The sequence below is a fragment of the Phalacrocorax carbo genome, chromosome 2, assembly GCF_963921805.1.
Source record: "Phalacrocorax carbo chromosome 2, bPhaCar2.1, whole genome shotgun sequence".
Taxonomy (NCBI): domain Eukaryota; kingdom Metazoa; phylum Chordata; class Aves; order Suliformes; family Phalacrocoracidae; genus Phalacrocorax; species Phalacrocorax carbo.
Genome location: NC_087514.1, coordinates 95,474,641 through 95,496,543, shown reverse-complemented (window position 1 = coordinate 95,496,543; position 21,903 = coordinate 95,474,641). Strand labels below are relative to the sequence as shown.

The following is a 21,903-nucleotide window of genomic DNA, read 5'->3' as shown; positions in this document are numbered from 1 at the left end:
TTCCCAGCCCCCGGCGCGCACATGCGCAAAGCAACCTGTGGGCGGGGGCTGTGTTCCCTCAGCTGCGCATGCGCCCTTTGTAATCCACCGTTCTTCACAACCCACCCCCCCCCCCCCGTGAGGTTTTAGCGCAAAGGCCGGCTCGGCGCGGACGTCGGCTGCGTCGAGCGTCTGATTGGCTGGCCGGTATTTCAGGCCAATAGCAGTGAGGGTTCTTTCGGCAGTGCGGTGGTCCCGTCTTCCAATGGGATCGGCGGTTGTTGCTGAGTGGAGGTTGTGGCTGCCCTTACTTTCGCAGGTGGCCCTCCACAGGAGATGGCGGCTGCCGCGGGGCCGAGGCCGGGCGCCGAGGAGCTGGCTTTGCTGGAGCAGCTGCTGGGCCTGCCGAAAGGGAGCAAGTACGGCGTCCAGGGGGAGCGGAAGGTGAAGGGAGCGAGGAGGGGCCGGGAGCGGGCAGCGCCGTGCGCGGGTGTCCGCTAATCCTCTCCCCCGGCCGCCTCTTGTCCCGCCGAGTCCCCTCCCGCCTCCCCGCCAGGCCGTGCCCCCCATTTCCCCGGTGCTGTGGTGGCTGGGGCTTCCTCCGCGCCTCTGCGGGGCGGGCGGGCCCTGTGCCGGCCTCAGCCGGGCGTCCCCCGCCGTCAGCTCTTCCCCTCGGGCATGGCGGGTTCGCCTTGGCTCCCTCTGCACCTTCCCCCACCACCCGCCTTAAGCTGTGGCTGTAGGGCCGCGCTCGCCGCTGGCAGGTTTTGGAAGTCTCTTCCCGCTGCCTGTGGAAGGGTTATCGCGTGTGGTTGGAGGGACGTCGGCTTAAGACGTACCTGTTCTTACACTGCTCTTCATCTTCCTGCATTTTCTTGGTGCCGGCGCACATTATATCTGTGCCGGTGTAGTTAAATTATGCGAAAAAGACAAGTTGTTAGTATCAAAAATGCACCTGTAGTAAAGAGCTGTCGCTTTTAAATGTTCTGCTCTTTTGAAGTAGGTGTTTTGACATCTTGAAGTTTGTATGGAAGCATTAAGTTCCATGGTTTAAGAGGCACCCGAGGCATGAAAAATGTAGTGTGGGGCTGAGGGTGTCACTAATGTGGGAGGGCCTTTATATGATTGTCTCAGAGAAAGGCAACAGAGGAAAAAAGCTGTGTGGTTGGCATATGCTTTTGTATGTGTTTTTCTTGACTTAGTCTTTATGATTAGGCTCCTGAAGAATTGTTTGGTTGCAAAAGCTTCCTCAGTTCTTTAACAACACAACTGATGTTTTAATGCTATTACTGTAAAGTCTGAAAAATCAAGTAACTAGATCTGGCTGCAGTTTTTCTGACCATTGTTCAGTGGAAAAATTGAATAGGAGTCAAAGACTCTTGGTAAAACTGCAAAATGAATGTTAAGCTTTCAGCTTGCATCTTATATTAATTAAATTTGGACATAGGCTTCTCTGTGTGATCAGACACTAAAAAGGAAAACTAAGTATTGCATTTTAATCAGTTTCTCCTCTATCATTTGATTTCATAAATGACTGCATGGGCTTTAGTCTGTTGCATTGAGTTTCAATTCATTCATGTAATTCCTGACTCTTGGCAGGTCAATTTCCTTTCCTGCAGTATAACATGTAGTAGTGTAACTAACAAATCCATGGTTTAAACTAGAGGTGTGTTGTGTTGTCCTCCCCTGATACCAGTGCACTACTGCCTTCTGTCAGAGTATTTGGCAATAGAACAGTAAGTATGAATAAGCATTTCAGTAAGTCTGCAGTCTGATTGGAGAGAAATTGGATGCTACTGACTTGACAATCTTAAGTTGGAGTCTTGAATATGAAAATAAGTTAGCAGTTAGTTAAAAAGATTTCTGCTTTTTCTTGCTAATATTGGCAGAATTTGATTAATTGGAGCTAAAGGTGTCTTGGTGTGTCCCTGTGCATGTGTTGAATATACTTCCTCTATAAAATCTGAAAATAAACCACCCCAAAGAGTAAAAAGAGAACATATACTCTTTTGATGTTACTACCTTCTAGTATGAATACTTTAAATTCTGATATTGCTTTTAAAATCATTTTGAGGGGCTACAAAAAAAGCTATTATAGAGACTGCGTTTTGAGTTAGTTGTTTAGTATTACACTTTTGTTTCCTCTTCTAGGTTCCTGTTCTTCAAACAAGCAATGGTCCTGGTCTGACAGGATTAACAACCATAGCTGTTCACCTAGTTAAACAGGCTAAGAAAGACCAACTGCTTGGAAGTACTGCAGAAGAGAAAGCTGTCGTTCAGCAGTGGTTGGAATATAGAGTGACTCGAGTAGTTGGAGGCTCTAGTAAAGAAGATACTAGAATAATTCTGAAGGTAAGGAGTACTTAATTACCTTGCCACTGAATTTTGGAGTGACTAGGCGTTGAAGTTACAGTGCTAATGTGTGTATGAACAGCTGATTAATAAAACTGAGCAAACGCTGAAGACTTGACTGTATCTTTAATTACTGGCGTTTATTCTGCTTGCTGCTTTTTAGTATTATTGACAAAAATACACCAGCAACCTGAAACAGCTTGAACTCTAAAAATTATGAATCAGAGCTCCTGCAGTGGTTTTTGGCTGTAATGCTGTGAACTACGCCAGCTGTTCTAGATAGTTTGAAGACTGTTCAGTTGCCTAGTCTCTTCTTACTAGCCATGTAAGACACCAGTTTCTTACTGTCTTCATAAGATCTCGGTTATAAACAAGTTGCGCTGTATTTCAAGATAACACTGCTCTGACTGTGTAATAGCTACTCATGTTGATTTGGTCACCGTGGAATACGGGCCGTACTTGATGTTACGGCAATTGGTACTGATATCAGAAGGAGTTACTGGACAGAATTGTGTGTGAAAAATGAAATCATAAAGGAACCTCTGCAGAACTGCTCTTTACATCAAGCTACTTTGTATGGAGGCTTTAGTCTACTGTATTAAACTTTTCTTGTAGTCTGAGGCTTACTTTCTCTTAAACAGGTGGAAACAGAAAAGAGAATCTCAAGGGTCACTGTTATTTGAGCAGCCAGATGGCAGGGAGTAGATAGCAAAACTTACTCTATTTTCCTTCTTACTCCTTGTGACTAGTAATGAGTATTTTTGCAGTCTTGTGGGAACAGAGCTTGAAGAGAAAATTTGCCTTACACGGTTAAGTGCTAAGGGCTCTGTGTACTAAGTGTGTGTGAAACAGCAGTGAAACTCAATCAATTTTTAAAGGGTTAATTTTTTTCTAAATTTAAAAGCATGTGTTAGATGGAAAGTACACAATGCTCAGTGCTACTAGTGAGTCTGGGTTTAGAAACAGCTTTGTGAGCTGCAAGGGATTAGAAAGGTTAACTTTACTTGAGGCTAGCAGAGATAATAACTTCTGACTTTTGCTAAGTGTAGTGAGCCTGAGTAAACTTGAGCTACTGCAGAAACCAAAGATAAACTGAAGTAGTGTTCAAGAGTTCCTTGATTTTAAGTAACACAATGTGTTAAAATTTTGCATCTTAAAATGATGCAAGGCAAAACCTTGTCCGTAATCTGTTGGCTGTCAGTTTGACAAGGACGCCTCGATTTTGAGGATTTGGAATATCATGCCTGCTTTGCAAGGGTCAACTTTGAGAGTCCTAAAAGAACCATTTCTCTTGCTTACACCCCAGATAATCTGAATTATTTTGATCTCATTGTAGCTATGGAATATCTTCCATTGGTTAAGCATGAGTTTGTTTATATTGCTTCTCTTTTTGTAACATCTCTGGTCTTGTTTTGATAGCAGTTGCATGTAGAAAATCTTTACAGTCACGGTTACTCTACAGATAATGCATGAGAACTGTCTACCCTTTGGGATTTTCAGAACTTGATTGAAGGAGGTGTTGATTAATCAGAATTTAACTTCAGGTTTAGCTGTACTTTGGACAGGTGGTATGACTAGGTGGCCCTTCGAGTTCCCTTTTGTCTAATTATTTTTTTAAAAAAACCTGTATGACAAATATTGTATAAAGAATTTCAGTTGTTTTCCAAGCGAACTTGTGATGTCTTTTGTTCTCTCCCAAACTGTGAGAAGACCATATGAGAATAAATAACTTCTGTTTACATTTTTGCCCTTCTATCATATAAAACCGAAAGCAAGTTTTCTGTGTTGTTCTAACAAAATACATCTGCTCTGGGTGGCTTAAGGGATGATACTCATATGTGGGCTGACAAAGCAGGTATTTGCAGAACCACATTTGAGTATTAAAACTAGGCACAGATAAATGGTGGTTTTGTGCTGGAGCTGGTATCTCATTTCAGTTTTAGCCTTAGCCACACTGGCAGTGCACAAAAGATAACATACTGAAATAGCAACACATAGCTAAATCAAGTGTTTCCAAACAAACCAAAATTTCCTTACTGATAAACAGTTGATGTCATTTGAGGGAGAATCTCTGCCTTAAAGTGGTAATATCTATTTGAATATAGTTAAAAATTTTCCTATGGATTTTTTTTTCTTAGCACAGGTTCAATAGCCAGAATTTATTTCGACACAGGGCTGCTCTGGAATTGTTCCAGCGCTAATAATTTCACAGTACAGCAATTAAGATTTTTTTAATTTGTTCTCTTGCCACCATGATTAATCAGAAAAAGACGCAGCCTAGCATTAAAGTATACTATGCCAAAAGGGAGTATGTATGGGTGAAAAAAAGGAAAACTAGAATAGGCAAGTCTGAGATTGTAAGTTTTACAACGTGTCTGGAATACACAATGGCAGTCTTGGGACAGTTGCAGCCTAGAGCCACAATTTATAATAAGCTGCACCAAAAACAGTTCAGTTGCTCCTGCTATAAACTTTAGGCTGCCTTTATTTAACCCTTAACTGAGGTGATGTGGTTTTGAAAAACGTCAGTAAATAATTGGCCTAATGTTTGTCAATTTGAACAGGAAGGGATTTTCTGTTGGCCTTAGGAATTGTTCTTACTGACGTGTTGACTAAAGCTGTTACTTGGCATGAAATCAATCTTGAAGTAGGCAGACTTTCTCAACCAAGCTTTTTGTATTTATTCAGAGCACATGCCATACTGCTTAGAACCGGTCAATGAAAAGTGCTCTTTGAGTTTTGTTTAACTTTGATTTGAGCTCTTGTACTGAACATAAGAAACGGGAGCAATGCCTCTGGACTGTTCTTCAGCAGATATGTAGCAGTAATGATTGTTAATAGCAGTAATAATATAATACCCAGTGCATTATGTTAACTTTCTTTTCCACAGGGTGAGAGAGTATTTTCCTTTGCTTGTTTCATGTTTGATTAGGGGTAAATTAAGCTGCATAGGAAAAAAAAGTCAGAAAATTGAGTTGTGCTTGATAATTAGTGATTTTTTTTTTTTCTGCTCTTCTAGGAAGGAATTCAGAACCTTTGAAACTTTTGTGCCACCAAATGTCTACTTAGATGTTACTGAATTTCATTCAGGGGACTTGAATGTCTCTGCTCTGTCAATTTTAGATATCCAAAACTTGAGGGTTCTTCCCCCCCACCCCATCTTCAGAGGCATGTTTTAAATAACTAGCAGCTTGTACTTGAAGTCACAGAAAATATTCCACGGAACTGTAGAAATCTCTAGTCTCTGAAGGATCACTATAACCAAGAATTTTTGTGTACTACTTCCAGTGTCTCATACAAAAAATGCTTCATGATTTCAGCTAGTTTTGTCCTAATTTCATGTGCTGTCTGGCTGATAGAAATCTGAATTTGAGATTAGAAATTAGAAAGCTGAATAAGAGAGCTTCAATTCTCATTTAATGTGCTTTTCTGAAAAATTACTGTTTCACAAATATGTAGCAGGTTAATCCATGTTCTGTGCTGTTCACAGTTCTTGTACACTGTTTTTTGACAGACTTCCGAATGGGATGCCTCCCGACTTTGGCAAGCTTGTCCAGCAAGCATTTTTTTAAAAAACTTTGCCTTTCTGTGTTGATTTCTCTACCTTTTCTGTTACACCAGGATATTTTTGTGCCGTTAAAGGTGTAAAAGGTTGAATTTTGACTATTTGAGCAACATTGGTTGTTTATTTTTTCTATCTCTTACAAGAAACTCAGTATGTTCAATACAATATTCTTCCAGACCAGGTTTAGCTCATAACTTGCCAGTTAGACAGAAAAGTCTCACATTAGAATTAAAAATATGGTTATTGCCCCAACAGCAAAATATTGCTTTTCTTGGATATGGCTTCAGAATCCTTTTCTTGGGCTCTGCATTGTCAGAGGCTTGCCTGGGGCACTTGAGAGTGCTCAGCTCTTTGTCTTTGCATGGTGCTATATAAAGCCATTTAGGGCATAAATGACCTTGAATATTGCTGACTGAAAGGATGTTCTTCTGCATGTAAGAAGTACATACACCAGCAGTGTGTCGTTGCGGACAAAATATCCAAAACAAGATCAGGGTATGGTTAGGTTCATCATGAGCCATTGTAAGAAGCAACTGTTACCTATCTGAGCTGCTGTCTCAACTTGCAGTGACTGGAAGGGACTCAGCCCCCTTAATGGAGAATGGGATAACAATTAGATTGCGCACTTAAAAGATAGTAAGCGATACTGTGGGGCAGCCAGAAGTGTGCTGTGGATGGGATGTGTTGAGCTGTTGCTGTAGATACGGGCTGCAAATTAGATTTTTTTTTCTATAGAATAAGCAAGTGGAAATCTGTCGGTTAATCCATAAATAATGCTTCTTTCTGTTGCTTTTTCCCCTTCATGCCCAAAACCAGAATTTGAATTGCTGCAGTTCTATGCATATTAGTGCATCAAACTGCAGTTATGCCTTAAATACCTGTCTGAAATTTGAGAAGGGGTTTCCTGGGGGCTTGCAACAATAAGTTCATATAGTTACAAGCAACTTCCAAGACTGCTTCAGTTGTTTAATACTGGGACTGTATATACATAATCAATTTAAGCAGTGATGTTCAGTACCTGGAGGACAATGATACAAATGACAGCTAACAGACCTGAGTTTCCTGGATGTAATAAAATTCAAATACAGTTTTGTATTCATATTTTCATTAATCTCTCCAGGACAGGAATGCTATTTCAGTTTAATACCACGGTCACCTAAGAAAGCTTGACTTTCAGGAATTTTAACACAGTTGGCTATTAGCCAATAATATAATCACCTATGGGAAGCATAACCCGTGAGGCAAGATTAACTAAATGTGCCTAGTGCCCATGAAAAAAAAAATTGTACTGTGGTGTTTCTGAAATAGCTTGAATTACAGAATGAAATCAGAATATCTGTCTATATTTTTATGGGAGGACAGTACATGTTCAAAAACAGAATTGTAAACTAATTTATCCAAGGCTAAACCATTTTTGTCAAATTGCATTTGCTCAGTTAACTGACTCCATAAAATTTGATGAACCAGAATAAATAATTGTTCACACTGTAAGGGTTTACCTTGCCTTTATAGTTTTAGGATATTTTATTGATTAATATTTTGAGTATACAGGCACAGTATATTCAAAGAACAGATTTACTCTTTGTATGATATTAACTGATCTCTGTATGATATTAACCCATCCTGAACAACTGGGAAGATAATATTTCAGTATAGAAACTAGCCTGCCTTTTGAAGGTATATAAAACTAAGAATTAGCATGCCATAACTTCTTTGATGCAGAAATCCAAAATTTTGAGCAGGGAAATAATGACGGTGACTGTACTTTCAGAGATAATGAGCTTTTTACTTTACAAAATCCTGATTCTGTAGCCTAGACTAAGAAGAAAGGGGGTGGGAGAGGGAGGGATATAGTGTCAGCAGCATTAATTCTCATTATAATGCGTGTTGAATTTCTGGTTAATCAAAACGAAAAATGCTGGTCAGAACCTGTGTCAGAATATACAAGTTTACGATGTTTTCTTTGTGAACAGATCTCTAGATATTTTTTCTTTCAGCAAGCCTTTTCTCCTTAACATTGCATTTGCATGTGTTGTGTGTGTGAAATTCCACAGAACTGTAGTTACATGTTTAAAGTAATTGGAGAGCTACCTAACATGAACAAAGCAGTAAACCAGTCTAAAGAAAAGAAGCTACATAGCCAGGGGCAGATGACCTTACAGAATTTTAACTATGCAGGGGTTAATATTTTTCCCTGAATCACTCTAATAAAAGAAATCAAAGCAGACATGAGGATGTTTAAATATTACAGAAGTACAGGAGTCCTGTCATGAAGAGGTTATCAAAGAAATAGTAAGGTTGGCATAATGGAGTTAAACTTGTCAAATTCAAATGCAAGGTCAGATGTCTTAAAATCTCAGCGTTTTAGTTTTGTGTTTTGGTTTTTTACACACGCGCTGTAGGATAGCTACGTATCAGTAAAATTATGGAACCACAAAAACTGTGATATGCTTAAGGCTAAATGTAACTCTTAAATTGTTCAATAATTATTAACCCCCTTCTCCTTGCCCTAGACTTACTTTTTTTTTTTTTAATAAAAGGTTGTCTTAAAATGGAACATGCTGTAATTGAGACTGAAAAATTGTTTCAGGGACGTTTTGAAAAAATGATAGTTATGTTTAAGCTGCTTACCTCTGTTTCTGGGGTGGCTTAAGGAGATCTGAGACGAAAAAGGAGTGCAAGGGTTTTTTTGGCCAGCAGAGGAATACTAACAGGAGAGTTTCCAGATCCAAAGAAAAGCTGGGAAACTGTTTTCCTATTTCTGAAAAGAATATTATAAAACTAAAGCTTGCTTATGCTGGGACCAGCGTTAAAGTAGATAACTTCGTTTGCTGTTGCATTTCTTTCTTTAGAGGGAAGTAGAAGGCAGAAAGGTGCATAAATGGGTAAGATGTGGAGAAAAGGAAGGACAGGTAAAGAGGTAGAGCTTATGGGTGATGTCTGTGTTCTCAGAGGTGATAAACTGGAGCAACGATGAGTGTGTCAGCCTCCTGTTTTCCACAGAGAGTGACTACATACAAAAAGCCATTAAAAAGGACCTTTCAGAATATAGATTTGAAATATTTATTCACTGAACCTAAACAGAAGCCTTCTACTACCTACCCTTATAGTCTCTGATATGGAATTATTGAGAGAGATGATCTTAAAATGCTGAAGCAGTGCTCTCCTCATATGGACTTAGATAGATAGTGACTGAATTGACAGTATCGGTCATTAAGAATTGCTAGCAGTGATTTCAATGTTAATAAAAGCGGGTGTCAAATGATGCCAGAAACTTGAAACCCATCAGCTGGTATTGAGCTTGAAACATGTTATTTTGTCTCTCACCCCACTATTCCTTCGTGTTTCCTTGGTTCTTACACACTTACTGTTCCAGGACCTTGCTGACTAGCTGCATTGAGCGAGTCCTGGAGTACAGGAAAAGCTGCTGCTGGAAGACCAATATGCTCTCCATATCATAGGACTGCATTTTCCGCTTGGCAAATGTTAAACGTGTAACAGCAGTGCTTCTGAGTCACATGTGCTAATGAGGGATAAAAACCCCAAACCACAACTCTTGTATTTTTGAATTCCAGTAATTTGAAACCAAGGAAAGACATTTGAGAGTATTTCTGTGGAGTCAGCTTAATATGTAAAATAAATCACACTTGTATTTACAAAAATTTGAGTGGATATAAGTGGGGGAATTATGAAAAATTATGTGCCAGCAGCAAGCTGGCTAGGACTTTGTTTAGAGACCAACATTTAAATTTTATTGAATTCTTGCTGTCAAAGAATAGCGATATTTTAGCTTATTATCTTGACACTTTTTAGATTTTTTCTTTTTAATGCTTTGCTCCTTTGCTGAGTTGGGATAAATTAAAGCTGGCGTTTATTATTATACATGGTCTCCAGAGGAGGTTTTCTCTTATTTTTAACAAGTGCCTTAATATTTTTGTCTTACAAAGTCAATACTACAGCAGTATAATGACTTTTCCTTTTTAGGATCTTAACATACACCTTGAAGATAAAGTCTACCTTGCAGGAAACATTTTTACCTTAGCAGACATTTTGATGTACTATGGGTTGCATCACATCATGGTAAGTGTTATTTGTATTATTTCTATATATACAACTATCATAATTGTTGCTTGTCTAAAGGGCAGTTTGTTGTTGTACGAGTTGACCTACCGAATAGATCAATGACAATTGCAGAACAAAAATGGAGAGATTTCTTTAAGAACGTCGAATAAAACTTGCCTTCAAGTTGTTAATTTTTAACTTTTAAAATATATAGCTATGGATCTGTTGAAAGTGATTATCTGTAGTGTAACATAACAAGGATGATAGTTGTCCCTGTGTTTCTAGACATGAGGACTCTGAGTCTGAAACATGACTGCTTACAGTACTACATGGGGGAATAGATAAATGAAACTGAAAGGACGTGTCGGAACTGAAAGTGCTAACCTTGTTAGTATTGGAGAAATGCTGCTGGTGCTATGAAAGATGCATGTAAATCCTGAAGGATGAATGCATATAAAAGTGAGCCATAACAACATGTTGTTTGTGTTTCAAGACTTAATGATAAGACTTCGTAACATACAGAATATGAAATTAACATGGGGAGCTGGTACCTAAGAGGGAAAAAACCAAACAGGTTTGTACAGAGTAGAGATGATGTTGAGATTCTTTGTCATCAGCTCCGGGTTTACTATGAAGTGCTTATAAGTCATTGCACTTCAGTTCTGAACCCCAAGCAGTAACTGAAAGATGAAGCAGTAGAAGTTATTTGTATTTGGTGGCTGGAATGTGGTTGTAAATGAGCCGTCCTTCTCTGGAGTGGGTACTACTAGAAAAACCAAAGGGCTTACACAAAAAGGTCTGCTAAATTCTTGTAAAACTGACTGATTTTATTTTTCTATTAGAAAATTGCAGGGATGGGGAGGATCAGAAAAAGATGCTTCTCAGACACACGTGCATTTGTCAGAATCAGTGAATTCAATCAACTGGATGAATAGATACTTTATACAATTAAAAGCAGGGCTCTAGGAGAAGAGTGCAAGAATGCTACACTTCAGATGGGAGGCTGGGCTGGCCGGGGTCAAGTAATGAAATACCACCAAAAATGAGGGAGAACTTATGTATACATATCTTGACTGTCCAGAAGTAAAGTTGAAATGAGAGAGTGTCAAGCAGAGGAGAGGGAAGGGAAGCTTAATTTCAGAAGCCTTTTGAAAACATGTTAGAGTAAGTCACTTAGAATTAATTCTGTTAAATCATATTTGCTTTGTAAAATATCTTTAGTAGGATAGATGTGTTGGCTAGTGTCAGAATGGGTTACCTTTCACATATCATATAGTATGTCTTCTATGTCTACATAAGTACTTCCTAAAAATATGACTGTATATGCTGTAAGAGAATGAGTTCAAATAAGACTTTTTAAAAACTTAGGGGAAAATCAAGCATATTTTAAATTTAGAGTTTGCTCTAGAGTAGACCACCTAATCAAGAAGAAAAGATACAAGTTATTGCTTTGGGAAATAGAACAGATGGTAAAAACAAATGACTTGGTGCTCCTGGGTGCCTGCAACCATACAGACACTACTTGGGACAAGTTTATAGTACAGCATCTGTTTCTGAAATGTTTGATTTCATGGAAGATAATTTTCTGAATCGGAAAGGTATAAAGGGCAAATAATCGGGTGGCTATCCTAAGTAATGGCTTCTAGATTGTCCTCTTTATTTAGGAACTGCATGCACTTTGAAGGTTTCAGAATTGACTAATATTAATACTTAACTATAGAGGTAAGATCTTGAACTGTAGAATCCTGTGATTTTGTTTAAATTATTTTTCCCATAATGAGAAGAGAGTACATCCTGAGATGCTTCTCTGCCCTAAGCTTTAAGGCAGGGAGAGTGTGGGGAAAGCTGCTGTCTCTCTTAATGTGATGTGGTCTGGGGAAGCAGTTTGTCATATCCACAACTATTTCAGCTAAGCCTTGTGCAAAATATCAATAAATGTTTCTTATCCTTCAAGAGAGGAAGAAATGGGATGCACAGTTCTCGTTGTCCATCAAGCTGTCTAGAAAATTGATCTGAAAATATTACTGATAATGACCTTTAGGATTAATATCTCTGCTTTTGATAGACTAACAACTGCATGCTAATGCAGACATTGGTAATAAAATACTGTGAATATTATTGACATACCATGATCATCCTGAATGAGCCAAGTATTATTAAAACTTTTAAAACCTTCTGATGCACATTTCATTGGAAAGGCTTTTAAGACCACCCAATCCTATTGCATACTTCTTTACCTGTGGTTTCATCTTCCTTTCTTAGTGTTTCTGAATATAGATCATACATCTTCATCTTCCTCCCCTCCTCCCACTTTCATTTTGCCCTTCCTGTTATGTGGGGGGGTTTCTAGAACCTGATTCTTCACTGTCCATGCTCATCCATGTGAACTTACTCATCAGTTTGCTGAATGGCTGCAACTCTTAGACACACACAACTGTAAAACTTTCTTTCTTCTCCTCCCTTCTAGTTATCTTAATAATAACTATAGTACTATGTGTTTAAAAATTCATCTTGTGGGAAAGGAATTAGTATTTTAATGAGTAAGAGTCAGATTCACAGGTGGTATTTCAGGCTTCTTGCAGACTGGGTCTATTTTGAGTCTACTAATTGGAACGATATGCTTGTAATAATAAGGCAGGAACTAGATTGTGTACATCGCTGTTCTGCATCGTAATATAGGTCACAAATGCCCAAAAAGTGTAATGCTTGATACTACCTGCCTAAACAAGCTTTTTAATCAATGTGATTTACATTGTCATATGTAATTCCGTGTCTTCATGTATCTGATATAAATATTTTTGTCTTTAGACACTTTGATTACTTAAATACATATGTAGATAAAAATGATGAACAATGAAGTTCTACTAGGTTAAAGCATAGATTGCAGAGAAAACATGAATTTGCCAGAGCTATCCTCAAGCGATGCTTCCAATCAGTAAGCATTATATTCCCCCTGTGGTAGTGAACTTGTTTTTGTATCATTTCTTAAGTATTTTCAAATAGCACAAGTCTAGCTCTATTTAAGAGAAATAATCAATACGAATGTTGATCTGTTTTTATACTTCAAAACTTTTGTTAGAACCAAAGAAGTAGTCTCAAATCTATATGTCTGACTTGAAAATTTCTTTAATAAGGTCTAGAAAATAACTTATGGGTGAAATTTATATCTGCAAATGGAAGAAGCCTCAGTCAAAATTCTGGGGTCAAATCAAGTACAAAACAAAGTGGTTTTCCTCGGGTCAAAACTACTAATACTGAACTGTAATGAGAATGCAATAGTAGTTTATTTTCCAGTTAATTTTTTTCCATAATGAACCATTTCCTGTAATAAACAGATTGCCATGAATTTTTGTTAATATTCACTGATATGCTGCTTATCTTAGTACTGGGATAACAGGCTTTTATTCTAAAGATTGATGCTAGTAATGGTACTTAAACTGATTTACAAAAAACAGTTTTACTTTAAAGATTTACCTTTAAGCATGTTCCTTTAACAGCAGAAAATTACTCAAAACTCTGACAGTACATATAGCTCCTGAAATACACCGTTCAACTGTGTGTGGTTTTTCTTTCCCTCATATCTAAAGGCTAAATTTAAAGAGTGAGATAGTATCTTATCCTTATCTTGAAACTGAAGAACTTAAGATGTAGGCAGGTATTTTTAGACTTTCCATGCACATGCAGGGTATGGGAATGGGAATTTATGCCTGCATCCCCAATGCTACTGAAAGCAAACATAATTAAAGCTTATGTATTTATAGCCCTTCTAGAAAATCTTCTGGTTGCATTGTATGATGACCACCTTGGTTACCCTCTGTGAGCTTTGTGGTGGAAGGATAAGACTTTTTTTTCCATGACACAAAAAAAGCCTATCAGATTGAGTGTCTGCTTCTTTTCTATTAAAATAATTGCTTTAATAGCAAATAATTATTTTAACAGCAGAACAGCAGCCTTTCTTAACTTGGGGGAATTATCTAATTTAATGAGGAAGAACAGAAAATACCCATCTAACAAAATGTTGTAAAAAATGCCTTGGAAGTGATCTCTAAACAATTAACCTAAGAGTTATGTTCCGAGTAAAAAGTAGAGCATGCCACAAAGTGCTTTTTAATATATTTCACTGATGGAGTACATTATGTAAATAAGTAAAAATATCTTGCTTGTTGTGCCTAGAGTACAAAAAGGGGTTTTGTTATTAGAGTAGCTGTCTGTTCTGCCCTTCAGATGTTTTTTTACTACACAAAATGGAAGCGAGCTGGTTTTCCAGACTTTATTTTTGATTTATGTCTGAGAAATGTGAAGGTTGAGACTTATCAGTATAAAATTATGGGGAGGAAATACTGTATCAGCTGCAAAATCTGAAGTTTAGTTCAGCATTTTCATAACCAAATGCTTACCCAGTAAAGACTTTGGAAAAGGGTATTGTAATTACAACTTTGTACAACAGCCATGGAATGTAAAGTGACAGTATTTTTAGTATCTGCTCATATTTAAATACTTCAGTTTCAGAAATTTTAGATGACCTTGGAAGTACGCATGTTGCTCTTCTCATGCTCTCTGTTGCTTTGTAAATGGTTCTACAGCTTCATACGAAGCACCAGCTTCCAATTACCATTACTCATAGCAAACTGCAGGTGATCGAAAGTATCTTCTAAATAGTACTGCATGGGTTTTGTCCTGAAATATACTGTACTTGCAGAAGCTCAGGCACTGTGTGAAGCAATCAGTGTTACATTTTCAATAGCTTCCACTTTTTGTTTGTAATGCCTTTAAAAATTCTGGAGTTTTTCCTTTATCAATATTCTCTTCCACTTGGCTAGTGCCGGTTAACTCTTATGCTTCTAGTTCAGCAGAAATATGTGGCTGTGTTTTAATCAACTTGTCTGTGCACTTCGATCACTCTATACACACTATATAGGAATAGTGTTCACATTTCCATGCCAGCAGCAAGAAAAGCAGATTTTTTTCTCATACTCTGAGCTGGGGTTCATAATGGTTCAAAATTGAAGAAGTTGTTGTGGAAATACGCATGCAGTGTTATGCTTGTGTTCTGGCAGGTGAGTCCCACAGAAAGAAGAACCACTTGAGTTTAGGAGTGGCTGCAGGATCCCTGCTTTTTGGTTGTTGCTGCAGTTCCTATGCTTTTAACTTACTGTTAATAGAGCTTTAATGCTGTGTGGCATTGGTTTAGAATTGCTTCCTGCAAATCCTTGAAATTCTTCTTCCTTGGTAGTTTTTTCCAGTTCGTCTTCTAGTATATATCCTTATTTTATTTTACCTCTACATGTTTAAAGCTTTCCAATTCTAAGCCAAGTCCTGGGCTGTGTGAAAGAACAGTAAGGAGAAGCCGTTTGAGGTAGCTCTTGAAATTGAAAGGGCTGGTGTTCCATGAGGTGAAATTTAACATAAGACTTGGTTTTGAACACCAGCTTTTCACTTGCACAGCTGAGTAAATGAAGTATGTGTAGCTCTTCTGTGACTTAGTTTGTTGGAACATCTTTGTTTTTCCAGCTCTCCTGTGTCCAAGATCAAATTTGCAGTGAACCTGCACTGTCCATGAAATCTGGTGTTTGTAGAACAAGGCATAAGGAATATGTCATCTGTTTAGTTTTGGGGGGGGGGATTAACCTTGATTAGCTTTAGAAGTCAAAACATGAAAAACTAGGTGTGTCTAGATACTTATTTGTCTGCTAAAACTACCCTCTACAGGTGTGCCCTTTTTCATTGACTGCAGGTGTTGTCAAGATTCCTAAGTTAAGCTTGATGGCTAACTTAGCTAACTGAAAATGAAGCGAGGTGAATTCTGCACCGATGGGTTTAAGGATTGGTGAGATAAGACAGGGTAGTTCTCGTGAAGATCACATTTTTTCCTGATGCAGTTTTTGTAGTCTGTTTTGAGGACTAACCCATTTGTAATTCAGACGTCGTAGGCTAATGTGAGGAAAGAGATCATTGTCTAAACTGATAAGCTAACTTCATCACAGAGGAATGAGGAGACCTAGAATTGCTGATCAAGGAATGGTAATCCAGGTGGTACAAGATGGGAATAGTTCTTCTGCAGCTGGCTTGAAAGACTTGGAAGTAATAAAAGACTGTGGTGAGTCTTAGAGGGTGTTGCTGACTTGAACATAGAAGAAGGTGTAGTTAAGATCTGTAATTGTAGATGACTGTCTAAGCCGGTCCTCTGAAAAAAGTAAAAAAGGTAGGCTTGAAGCTCTTCATTAATCTTAGCCACAGTTCTTGTGGCAAGGAGCTGTTGCAATAGCTGTATGATAGTTGGAGGCTTCTTCCTGACTGATCTTGCAGCTCTTTAGATCAGGGTTAAAATAAGCAAAGGGCCATGCTGTTGACTTGAGAACTCTGAGCAGGACCTCAAACTGCAGGAGTAAGTGATAGTACTCTGAATATGTATATAAAGTACAGACAGGTTTCTAGTTCATTTTACTGTAGTAAATTGAATCATGCTGTTGCTATCATAGTAATGAGAGCCAGCACATCTGAACAGTTAAGTGTTAAGCTATACTGTTTCTCAGTAACTATTGTGTGACTGATGCTCAAATGGAAAAGAACTTGAAATTTTTCTGTCCAGTCTGGAATTGCCTGAAAAAAACTTATTCCTGTACTTGTAAGACACGTCGAAATACAGAGTAGTTGCTTTGCCTGTGAGGCAAGACCGCCTGCTAGATTGATGTGAAAGACTTGTGCATGTTGTGGAACTCTTCCCCACCCCTCCCAATACTGTCTGCTAACCTCGTGGATTAAATTCAAGCAAGCTGACACACTTTTCCCCCCTTTCTATCACACAAATGTATATTCCACCCTCCAATTCTGTTAATTTGAGTAAATTAAAAGTAAATGCATATTTTGGGCTGTGAATTTTAATATCTAAAATCAAGATAGAATACTGCTGGACTGTAACAACTTTTTATGTGAGTTGAAATCACCTGTAAAACTACTCACTTCTAATTTACCTTACCAGATGTTATGATACTAATGATGCAGCGCCTTGTATTTCTTCCCCATGCAGGTGGACCTCACAGTGCAAGAAAAGGAGAAATACCTTAATGTGTCTCGTTGGTTCAACCACATTCAGCATTATCCAGGTGTCCGACAACATCTGTCTAATGTCATCTTTATCAAGAACAGATTATACACTAATGCTCATTAAGGAAAGTGTCAAGTTCGAAGGGTGTTTGGAGTTTAGAAGTTATGCTGTCCAAAACCAGTGACTCGCTATTACTGGTTTATAACCTTCTCTATATGAACCAAAACTGTTGATGCCTCAAGTAATACAATTGCATTGAATTGCTGTTGTTCATTCAAGAATTCAAACTAGTTAAAGAAATGTATTGTGTATCTGATTAAATGCCATGATGCTGGAAAGATGGAAATTGAGTTTTAATTCACTATTTTTTAAAAATGAAAAGTTATTTCAATTAAACATTCAAGTGTAATTACATGGTCTTTGTAGGAAAGAATTACTTATTTTCCTTCAATTATTCACTCCTGCTATTTATTGAATTTTTACATATGTTCCGCTTTCTTTTCATTTTATTCTCCATGGATGTTTACACTAGTTTTGTAAAAGTTAAGAGCTATATTGTGTGCCAAGGATGTGAAAAAGGGAACATGCAAATGTTACAAAGTATTTATGTGACTGAATAAATTATTTTAAAACTGTAGTCTTAATTTGGCTGTGAAACTTTTTAGTTTTTCTTCAGTGAAGAAAATTAAGATTATAAAAGGTTAGTTCACTTGTTAATTCATTTTATGGTATATGGACTTTGAAAGAAAATGCTTCTAGAATCAAAATAAAAGCGGGTAACAAAGCTAGCAGTTTTCAGGGTTTTGATATTGTCTCACTTCATATGGTATTTCTACAAAAGTGCAAATGTAAGTTTCAAGATACTAAAAAACCAACACTGCTCAGATTAAGATAATAATGAGCTCAACTGTCAAGTTCACTCTCAATGTTTAAAAGTTTGTTTTTAAAACCAAAGATGCTATTGTTGAATCAGACATTTGGACAGGTCATTTCACTGTAGAATGTGGTCCCTCCATTTTATGTTTAACAAATTTACAAGTGCTAACATAAGGCCCTAAGGATATGTCTGAATTGGGTAATTACCTTTTGCACAATTCAGTTAACACTTCTTTTAAAGCACTGAAAGACAGAAATATTTTTATAAACTTCTATGTTGGTTTCTACAACAGTGTTCAGAAAACAACTTCTCAGTTACTCCAGGAGCCCCCCACTCAGCAAGGTAGATACAGAAATATCTTGGATAGCTGTTGGAGTGTTTTGAATGTTACAAGGCCTTAAGAAAAGTAGCTAGATGATGTCGTGGGGTAATTAAAATATCCTAACACATAGGACAGAAGACAACTGCATGAGTAAGCTTAACTTGGACAATTCCAGGCTCTCTAATAGGTATTTTCTATATAGACATAATTTCTTAAGAGGGTTTACAGGCACACAATGCTACTTCTAGGAATGTCTTATATTGTTAAATATTCTTGTTTCGTTTGAAAAAGTTTTCATTGTTTCCCAGGGGCCTTAATTCTCAGCTTCTGCAATTTTTCCTGTTAGTTATTGTTCCTTGCTATTCAGAAGCAGGCCTTGTGTATTTAATGATGGTCATCTCACTGAAATCTTGAATTCTGCTCAAGAATTGTGGAGTGGGCTTTAGTGCAAATGTACATTAGAAACTTCATACTCCAAGCTTTTCATATTTGATTACCTGAGGACTTCTAGTTTTTACTGTCAGTACTCGCACTCTTAACTCCCAATTTATTCAAACCTTTGTTACCTAGTAGTATGTATAGAAGTGAGTTTCCTTTTCCCCCTCAACACTTTGGCTTGGGGCAAGTCATGGTGTGACTTAGAAAAATACCTATATTTCTACTAAATTCTATTATAAAGAATAATTGGTTTTTTTCTGAAGGGGAGCATGAGCAGGAATCATCAGTGCATTTGGTCAGCATTTGGGGAAGTTTCACATTCATCTTACAGATTATTTTTAAATATGCCATTGCAAATGAGAACGATTTAAGTTTTGTAAAGTGTACATGCAAGCCTTCTTCCATGGAAATAGCAGTGTGCTTACCTGTAACATAAGCTGAAATGGAACAAAAACTAAAAATATTGTTGAAAACAATGCTGTCGTCTTTTCAGACAAGTTTTGTAGAGATGATGCTACAGTGTCTTTTTTTTAATCCTAAACAGCCGCTGTTTCTAAGTGTCAGGTTTTCTCAAGGTGGCTACATGCTACTGCTGCAGTATCCCCAAGCCTCTTGTGCCAGTTTTATTTTCTCTGGTGTATAACAAAGTGTTACTTGCTGCTGAAATGTTTGAAAAAAAAAATAATCAGCTAACAAAGATGAAATGTTTATAAGTGGATTAGTAAAATTTAACTCTGTACTACCTAAGAGGCATTTGGTCATTATCATACACTAACTTAAGCATGTCAATTTTCCCTTTCCTGCATGGAGAAACTTAAGGGGGTAGAGGGTTAAAAGCAAAGAAGGATGAATTGAGACTTTGCCTTTAGAGAGTTGACTGGGAAAGCCAGATGCTATTGATTTCCTCCCCTCTCTCCCTTTCTGCCTAATGCCTTTTGATCATCAAGGACAACTAAATCTGTAGAAAAAAACTTCTGAAAAATCATAAAACGTAGCTTGGTCTATCTGAGATTGTATGCGGTACATCTTTTACAATGATGCTTCGTATTACAGATGAGGTGCAGTGTACGTGAGCTCTCAGATTAACATTGATGGGCCGTATAAAGAGTGTGCATGGGCAAACGTTCTGCTGTTTTTAAAGCTACTACCGCTTGTCTTTCTGTAACATTTTATTATACTTTCATTGAACATCAGTAACGGTGACTTTCCTCCCTTGCAACCCCCTTTCTTAAAATTTCAGTTGCTGAAGGGCGCAGTAAGTACTGTGATGCTGTTTTACTCTTGTTGCTTCACAGTTTGATGATGATGATGACGACCACAGCGATGTGTGGAATTTATTTTCACAGCATTTCATGAACAGTGACACTCTCGTTTGTTAATGTATCTCATCACTGCAGTGTTATTATTTTGCATAATTATTCTATCTAATTTATTCAAGGGGCCTGACATGTTATGGTCTCTTAAGTATGCGCCTCTAGGACTTGAGGTTGTTGCCATATGGTGAGATAGTGCTGCATGACAACCTTTCAGCAACTGAAGAATTCAACAGTGAAATAAATACCATAATTTTAAGTGTTCAGTGAAATCTCACACTTACCACTTTGACTTGTCTTTTTCCCCTAGATGCCAAGATGACCACTGCTTGCAGACAAGCTGGGTTGAAACAGTTGTTCCAGTATTGCACTGTTGGAAATGGGCTGATGATTTTTAGTCATGTTTGTATGTGTAACTTCATGTTAAGTGCGCTGTCAGAGTTCACTTTAACTTCAGAAGTCTCTAGGGGTGGTTCTTGTACTGAGACTTACAACTGGGTAGCAGTGATTTATAAAAAAAAAATCCAGGTTTGATACAAGATCAGAGAAAAGTGAGTAGAAATAAGAAATTTGAAGATCCGTGTTACACTGAACAAAAAAAATAATTCCAGTTTAGACCTGGGTACTAAGAAAACGTGACCATTCAGGTGGAACTGAAGTGCAGGCTTTTTTCAGCAGCAAAACTGTAAACAATTTTTTGCCTAGTTTGTGTCATCAGTCCGTAAGATGGACATGAGTACTTTGCCATTCAAGACAGACACTCATGTATATTCACTGCTTTATATGAAAATGGGACTTAGAAGTGTTAACGTGGTTTTGTCCATGAAATAAGATACACCCAAGTAACATTACAGATGAGAGCTCTAAAACTTGGGTGTCTTTATGCTCCTCTTGGTTAAAAAGCAATAGATGATCAAATCTCTGCTCGTCCATACTGTGGATCTGGAAGAGAAAAGATACTTAAGGGATTAGCTGAGAGCTGAAAATAAAGTAACAGACAACATCTATGAAATCATTATCAAGAATCCAGTGTAAGCTCTTTATTCCAACGTCTGGTTCATGTTCTTTCTGATCTGCTAGCATCTTACGTTTTCATCTCTTCAGCTGATTTACCATTTGTCTGGTGTACATGAATGCTGAAGTTGGGAGTAGAGATATTACAATGATTTTTCTCCAAGTAAATTTGCCTTGCTACAGCCGTAAATTGATTTTTATAATTGTATGTGTATACAGAGCCTCATATATAATTTTTTTCTTCTTTATTTTTTTGCTAGGAAGAGGGATCTGTAGGCCTATTTGATTATTTTTTCTTTTGGTTTTCAATTTTATCACTTTTCATCTTTGGTGTGCTTCACAGTCTTTAACTTCAAAGTGTCATTGCAACGATGCAGCTGCTTAATGGATTAATACATTTAATATTTTCCTCCTAAGAGCCGTATTTCTTCTATGCATCTGTAATTGGATCATGCTGCTGCTGTCCCTAACGCAAACACCGGGTTTTATATTCACCGTACACCTGAGCACATGCTTACTTGGTAATCTTAATTAATGTTCCAGATTTATTGAAACCAAATTGTATTTTGTACATTTTTTTGTGCTTGAATTTTATTGTAAAAGACATGTGAGGGGAGATGCCGTCACGCACCTCTGCTGCACCGAGCTTTTGGATTCAGGCTGGGTCTTTGTATCCCACCGCTGCATGTCTCGAATATTAGATTTATAGTACTTCAGAGCCCAGCTCCAGGGCGACATATAAAGATATCAAAGATTTGGTGGGGGGAATTGATTTTGTGGCAAGGGTTACTTGTTGCTGCTCTCTCCGCTTTCCTGCAGGCGTGGCCTTTATTTTCCGTGCTGGTAGTGGTTATGTTCTGCGGCTGCTGCAGAACACTGCGCATCCCATCTCTCTGCAGGCAGGCGGGAGGTGAGTAATTTTGCATTGTTGCTGCA

At 37.8% G+C, this 21,903-nt stretch overlaps 1 protein-coding gene across 1 annotated transcript; it reads left to right on the top strand.

The window, feature by feature from the left end:
- The first annotated feature begins 241 nt into the window (after positions 1-241).
- Positions 242-17,640, top strand: EEF1E1 (eukaryotic translation elongation factor 1 epsilon 1). Its single transcript, XM_064443574.1, has 4 exons — positions 242-423; positions 2,131-2,331; positions 9,881-9,976; positions 16,986-17,640. Exons 1-4 carry the CDS (start codon positions 316-318, stop codon positions 17,124-17,126), a joined length of 546 nt encoding a protein of 181 aa, XP_064299644.1. The 5' UTR covers positions 242-315; the 3' UTR covers positions 17,127-17,640.
- The last annotated feature ends 4,263 nt before the right edge of the window (positions 17,641-21,903 follow it).